General features: G+C 49.5%; 1 protein-coding gene across 1 annotated transcript in view; it reads right to left on the reverse strand.

The window, feature by feature from the left end:
• Positions 1-143: 143 nt before the first annotated feature.
• Positions 144-6,824, reverse strand: part of RAPSN (receptor-associated protein of the synapse) — an 8,577-nt gene continuing 1,896 nt past the window's right edge. The window contains exons 2-7 of the mRNA XM_009875010.1: positions 5,531-5,869; positions 4,140-4,298; positions 3,727-3,825; positions 3,502-3,624; positions 909-962; positions 144-347 (exon numbers count right to left, since the gene is read on the reverse strand). Coding sequence (XP_009873312.1) covers positions 144-347; positions 909-962; positions 3,502-3,624; positions 3,727-3,825; positions 4,140-4,298; positions 5,531-5,869 — 978 coding nt within the window. The remainder of the gene's footprint in view (positions 348-908; positions 963-3,501; positions 3,625-3,726; positions 3,826-4,139; positions 4,299-5,530; positions 5,870-6,824) is intronic.

Raw genomic sequence — 6,824 nt, forward strand, 5'->3', positions numbered from 1 at the left:
TTCCCGAGGCTGCTGTGGGATCATGCGGGGCAGGGGGGAGCAGGACAAACCCCTGGTGAGCAGCTTGCACCAGACTGTCCCGCTCTGGGCGTGAACAGAGCTTTCCTATGACTGTGTCAAGGATCCCCAGTGCTTCCAGCTCGTTACTTTAAGTGGAAGAAGTGGGAGCAAGGCAGCGCCTGGAGCTGGTTGTTCTTCTCCCCGATGGACTCTCCGCACATGCCGCAGTACAGCTCCATCTCCTCCACGCATTCGTGGAACTTCACAACGTGGTCACGCAATTCTCGCTGCTGCCCCTTCGTGCGATAGATCCTTTCACACAGGCAGTGGAGCTTCAGCAGGCCGAGCTGCACAGGGAGGGCAGAAACATAAGGAAAACAAACAAGATGAAGACGGACCAGTAACGGAAGGAACGGAAACCACTACAGTCCCATCGATCATCAGCACAGAAAGCTGCTCAAGAGGTGGGATCAGTTATAAGGACATTTGTTCCTTCGGCGCTTCATGCCATTACCCCTGCTTCTCTGTATCACAAAAGGAGGCACCAGCTCAGAGGCGCTCTGTGGCTCTTTCACCGAGGCGGTTTTCCGAGCTCTCTGCGACATGTCCTGTGTTTCACTTCCCTTTGCCTCCAGCCAGCACACAGTTCAGCTGCTGCTCAGGGCGATCATATTTCTCAAGGAACCCCTAGCTCTCTGCTTCTTTCATTTTTACTGCTTCCCATTCGCCTTCGTTTATCCCCCTGTGACTCCTCTCTCCCTTTTCAGAGTTGTGCACTCACTGATGATCACCTGCACAACTGCCCACAACCAAACACTTCAGAGCAACTGAACACTTCAGTGCTTGGCTTCTTCAGTTGCCCGACAGAAGACTACAGGCAGTGCTGAAGAGAAGCTGTAGGATCCTACCTTGTTCCCCAGTCCCTCTGCCAGCTCCTGTGCCTTTTCAATGCTTTCCAGAGCCTGCGAATGGAGAACACACATCATCAGTTCTCAGTCTGATACATCCAAACCAGACTTGTATGAGTTTATTAAAAGAAAGAGGCAAAGAGCATTTGGATAAAAACACATCACTGCAGCTCTGGAGATGCAAGACAGGTGACTGGCAGATCTTCCTCCCTTCCCAAAAGTCTGTCCATAAGGAAAGCTTGGTTTCTGACAGACCACAAATAACCCAAGAGCTACACTTCTGTTGTAGCTGCACAGCGCAGAGCAGGGCCGTGACGTTGGCAGAGGCTGGGGTTTCCAAGCCAAGGGTCCAGACCTGCTTAAGCTCTGCCATACACGCTCACTGAGGTGGGGATGGAGCACGAGCAAAGCAAGGCTTTTCCCCATCCGGCCCTACAGGCTCAGTAATCGTTGGGCAACTCATCTCGCTGGCACAAGAGGAGAGGAAAGGGATCAGCACCACCGACACACCACACTTGCGGGTTTTTTCTGCTGTTCAAATATCCAGTTTGTCATGTGATGTAGGAGTGTTCTGCCAGCCATCTTTTTCAATCTGAAGGAAAGTATTTAAGCATAGTGGCTGTTACACCAAGGGAGTCCCTACTTTCCCCTAGAAGCCCCAGCGTTCTGCACTGTTCTGAGCATCACTGTCCTCCAGAAATTGAGTTCCTGAGGTCTGCTTCAGATTTGTCCAAGGGGAAGAAGAGGTCTCCCTTGCGATGCAGCAGTTCTCAGGGGGAACACTGTAATAGTAATTCCCACCCTATAATTTGGCATTAATGGTATTGCAGGAGAAGAAGACCAGGTGAGATCAAAGAAGGCACCTGGAATGCAGAGGAGGTGCCATTAGGCCTGTGGTGGCAGCAACAGCCCAGGATAAGGAACTTGTAGGAGAGGGACACGGGAACTGAAGGCTCACAGGTAAAACATAACCTAGAACCACGCAGAGGAAGAGTGACTGTATGCTGGGGAACCTTGAAATCAATGACCGGGAATAGGAATCAAGGTGAAGCACGTGGGGTGGGGGAGGAGATGCTGAGCAGTCCAGGGGGCAGGTTGTCTTGGGAAGGAACATAAGACAGCGTGGGAGTTTGGGCACGCAGGCTGTGGCAGCAGCACGGACTGCATGCGTGTGAGCTGGACTGACTGACCGAGGAGAGCGGGAAGACAGCGGAAGCCAGGACACGGGTAGCAAACTGTTTTATTGGGTGGCTGATATTGGGCTGAGCAGCGTGAGAAACGGGAACTGGAACTGGCAAATTGAGGAGCAGCCTTGGTTGAGTATTCAGGGCTGTGACACAGGAGGAGGTTGCCCTTGGGACTCCCCAGGGCAGACTTCCCTCTAATGCCCGGGACGAAATACAAGACTCATCTGTTCATTCTCTCGGGGGTTTTGCCGAGATTAGGACTCGGTGCAAAGCCCTCACCAGGCTCTCACAAGTGAGACCTGCTTGTGGTACCAGAGCGTGGCAATGGCTGGGGATGGGATCAGTGGACGTGGGGGTTGACGAATGCTCTAAATATTCTCTTAGGTAGAGATCTTCCCCTGCTGTGTCTTGCCCCATTCTGTTGGATATTAGATATGAGGCTGGGTAAGGATTACACTGAGCAAAGCTTTTAAGTCCGCAGTTTCTCCTTCCATTGCAAACGTAGCGCTTAACTTACGGAGACTGCGAGGTCTATCTCACCCAGCTGACTCCCTGCTGTAGGCAACTTGGATGCTGACAACACCTCAAACCTGTCTTTTCTGACAGAGACCTACTTGATTCCCTAATATCTAGGACGCTTTGTTTGAGTTGAAATTCTTTGTGTCTCCTATGAGTGGTAAGAATTGAATCTACATCCTATTGACACCCAAACCAGCAGCCTGCTATGGCACAGTGCAGGCATACCCAGTTGTTCAGCACTAGTTCAAGGCTAGCCTTTGAGGAATATTCCTGCAGTGCAATCTGGATTTCAACATACATACACTGCCTGAGCATTTTCAGATTAAGTAGTGTCACCCCCTTGTACTATATGGACTGATTGTCTATTCTCAAATAATTTTCTCCTCTCGTTTCTCTGTTTCACATCACGGTTTAAATACCTTTAAAGTTTCTCTAGGAATTTGATGCCAGGTTCTGTCTGCAAAGCACACGGTGGTGCTGCAGAGCTGTTCAAACATCCTCACTGTCACCACGAGCGTAGTTACGCAGTTGAAAAGTAGGCAGTGGAATCTATTTCAGAGCATAACCACAAGCTGATTGGTAGAAAAGCAGGAGCAGGCCTCCTCCTCTCAGCGCTGGTTTCTCAGTGTAGCGCTTAAAGTCATCAGGATTGACTAAGGAGCCAATTCAGTAAGTCAGTCTGACTCAGACTGGATGTTCCCACTCGGTAACAGATTCCAGGCTGAAGGGAACTATTAGGAGAAATGTAACTGTTACAAGCGGACCCCTCTGGCAGAACCAAGGGGTGCTGGTCTCTTCTGCACTCTGATGGGCGTATGCACAGCTCAGAGAAAGCCTGTTACACACTGATCTAGTCTAACAAGCTTCTGTATGAGTTTGTAACTGACCTTGTCCAGCTCCTTCTGGATCATCCAGCACTTGGTCACTCCCAGCAGCACCTGGACCAGGCCCAGGCGGTTTCCAATCTCGGTCATGATGCTCATGGAGGAGTCGTACCGAGGGAAGGCAGTCTGCAGAAGCAGGGAGGAAAACACGCGCTTGGCTCTGGCCTGCTTCTCCCACCCTCTTGCTATCCCCTCTGCCTCGGCCTTCCCGGCAGGAAGGAGCTGTACCTGCACGTCTCTGCGGCTGCGATGGATATCTGCAAAACACAGCAGACACAGCGCTTGCAGAGGCCGGTCACCGTGCTGCAGGGCAATCTTCATGGACTCCTGCAAGAAATTGTCCTCGGTCAGGAGAAGAGCCCGTTCCTGGTTCAAACCAGCAGGGCTGGGACCGCGCGCTCCAGCCGCTCCCAGGGCAGCTCCACAGAACAGGCAGTCGTTTTAAAGCAAGTGAATTTCTCGCCAACCGAGAGCCACTCACAGACCCCTGGGGCCACTGGAATCACAGCTCCGAGGCTGGGAGGCAGCAGGAACATCTCAGCCAAGCACGAAGGCCCTGGTATCTCTCTTCCCCACCGCCCCGTGGGCAGGATGCCCTTGCAGAGGCCGCCAATGGCTCTGCACCTGCCTCCCCCCCGCACCTCGCAGCAGTCCATCGCATCTGCCAAGCGCCCCAGTTTCCGATAGGCCACTGCCATGTGGTACTGGCTCATCGCACGGTACTTCAAGCTCCAGCCCTTTCCATAATCATTCACCAGCTCGGCTGCTTTGCAGGGGAAGAACAAGGCTTTCTCGTAGTCCTGTAAGGCAGACAAAGCACACAGACAGCAGTTACAGAAAAATAAAGCAAAAAGAATAGAACAGCCCTGCAACAGCTAGCAGATCTCTGTACATCTTTCAGCTCCTGCTGCTCCTCTTCCACATGCCCTGTTTCACCTGGTGTTCTCCCTGGATATCAAACTATGGAATTGCCATATGCTGAATTCATATTACTCTCTGGGACAATGACGTAAGAAATGAATTTTATATAGTGTGTCATCAACTTTACAGGAACCATTTACCCTCCTTTATAACCAGAGACTGAAAACCTTCTCTGCTCTTACATCATCTCTGCTTTCAACACCTACATGGAGCCCACATGTTGTCTTTATGATGAGCCAGGATCTCCAAGGGACTGGTTACCCATTGTTGCAAGAAACAGGAACAAAGAATCATGGCCTCACCAAATCCATGGGAAGTAATAATAAAACGTATTTTCATTTTTAAGCATCTTTCCGCATTAAAAGCGCTTCAGAAAGAAAGCTTGTTTTGCAGCAAGTAAACCTATTATCTAAATATCTAAAACCATTCTCAAGTAAGTTACATGAGACTGCAGAAGTGACAGTCCTCATACCTTCTAGTTCTCCAAGATGCACAAAGGAAGCTACAACTTTTAAAACTTCCTTTCTCCCTTTTTATTTCATACAAGTATCCAACACGATGTTCTTTTCTTTGGTTTTGTTAATATGAGGGAAGTTTACTGATAGCTTTTAACAATTCAGCTGGTGAGTCTTCCATTAGTGTCAAAAATCAAGACTCTGTGAGGAAAACCTATTTGCTGCCGTTTGCAGTAGAAGCTAGAACTGACAAATCACCCCCACCTTCAGTTCCCACCCAGTTTTGCTCATAGAAATAGCTGCGTGCTTGTGACGGCAGCAGAAATAGGAAATGCAAGAGTTCTGGCTGCCAGCTCTGCGTGCACAGTACCTCCTCTCTGCTGTGATCTTCTTTGCAGCGAAAGTTTGATCTTTTTGACCCACAGGACCAGTCACAGCTGCTTCTGCTGTGCTGTGTGAACATCACGCTAATCCTCCCACCCTTACTGCAAAGGAGAGCGCTCAGCAGGGACTTTGCAGAGAACAGATTTTAGCTTATGGCGCTCTCTCCCGTACCTCCCCGCCTACAGCAAAGAAACAAGCTGGAATTCACACCGTTCCCGATTCTTTCCTGAATCCCCGAGGCACTCGCCCTTCCGCCCCGTAGGTCACCGCACCTTGACCTGGGCGTAGAAGCTCCCGAGGCTGCAGCAGACGCGGCACTCCAGCATCTTGTCGTCGTTGTTGTGTGCGTAGCGTAAGGCTTTCTCAAAGCACTCCAGAGCCTTCTGGAAGATGCTGAGGCCCAGGAAGGCGTTGCCCATGCTGAGGCTCACCTGGCCGTTCAGCTGCAGGCTCACGGCCGTGCCCTGCATGTTCAGGCACGTCTTACAGTAAGAGATTGCTTTCTGGAATTCACAGAGTTTCTCGTTGCTGCGAGCCAGGTTTAGGTAGCTCTCTGTAAGGTAATCCGGGTCCTCCAGCTCCCGTGCTGTATCAATCTGTACCACTGCAAACTTGAAGTAGAAAAGACAGTGTTTATGAAAAGCACGTGGTTTCCTTACACACACAACGCAAGCACCCTGCACTGGAGCAGCGGCTCCTCTCTGAGAAGGGCAGAGAAGTCCAGCAGCACAGGCTGAGAAGCATCGTATACCCTGAGTAGGTTGTCTGGCAGTTTAAGAGGCCCACGAGCAGCTTGAAGAGACCTCTGCCCCTCTCCACACACCCTCCAGGGCAAGGACGATGAATCTGGCTGGTGGTTAGCAGGAAAAAGCGGTTCAATAGCCCTGAAGAGAAGCAGGTGAAGCAGGAAACATCTGAAACGACGCAGCTCAGTTTTCTCTCACTCGGTTTAATTTATTTCACTTTCTTTCACTCAGTTTAATTTATTTCACTTGCTTTGTATTCTTAAGATATTAATGTACTCTATTAATAAAAGAAAGTGAGCAAGCTACTTCTTTCAACGGTTCTTTACTCCCAAATTGCAGTCTTGGCAGTTTTTGTTCTATAACCTTCAGGATTCATTGCACACAGTTCTCTTAAATGACTTGAAATCTCTTTCCTTTAGACCACCACCTCTTCTAAACACTGACTCTTTTGTGTTTTGCGATGAACCAGGCATGCTGAGGGCTTCAGTAAGTTTTCAGCAATTTTCTCAGTATGTGTTTTCATTAGAGTTGATCAGTTTGGTTTATGGATAGCAATTTCCAAGGGCACCAATCACTTCCTTTTTGTATAGTGGCAGCACATAAAAATTTGTGCTGGTAGAACATTTTATGTTCTTCTCAAAATAATAATAAAAAAACCCCAACAAATCCATAAATTGCACGGTTTTGAGTGTATACGCTCTTAGCTTCCTGAGCACTTTAGGAAGGCGGCTATATGGACCTAGTAATGTGCATTAGCTCGTGCTTCCCCACACTCTTACTTTTGCACAAGTCGTTATTTCCCGATTACCACAGCCTCTTT

Source organism: Apaloderma vittatum, unplaced genomic scaffold, assembly GCF_000703405.1.
Source record: "Apaloderma vittatum isolate BGI_N311 unplaced genomic scaffold, ASM70340v1 scaffold2378, whole genome shotgun sequence".
Taxonomy (NCBI): domain Eukaryota; kingdom Metazoa; phylum Chordata; class Aves; order Trogoniformes; family Trogonidae; genus Apaloderma; species Apaloderma vittatum.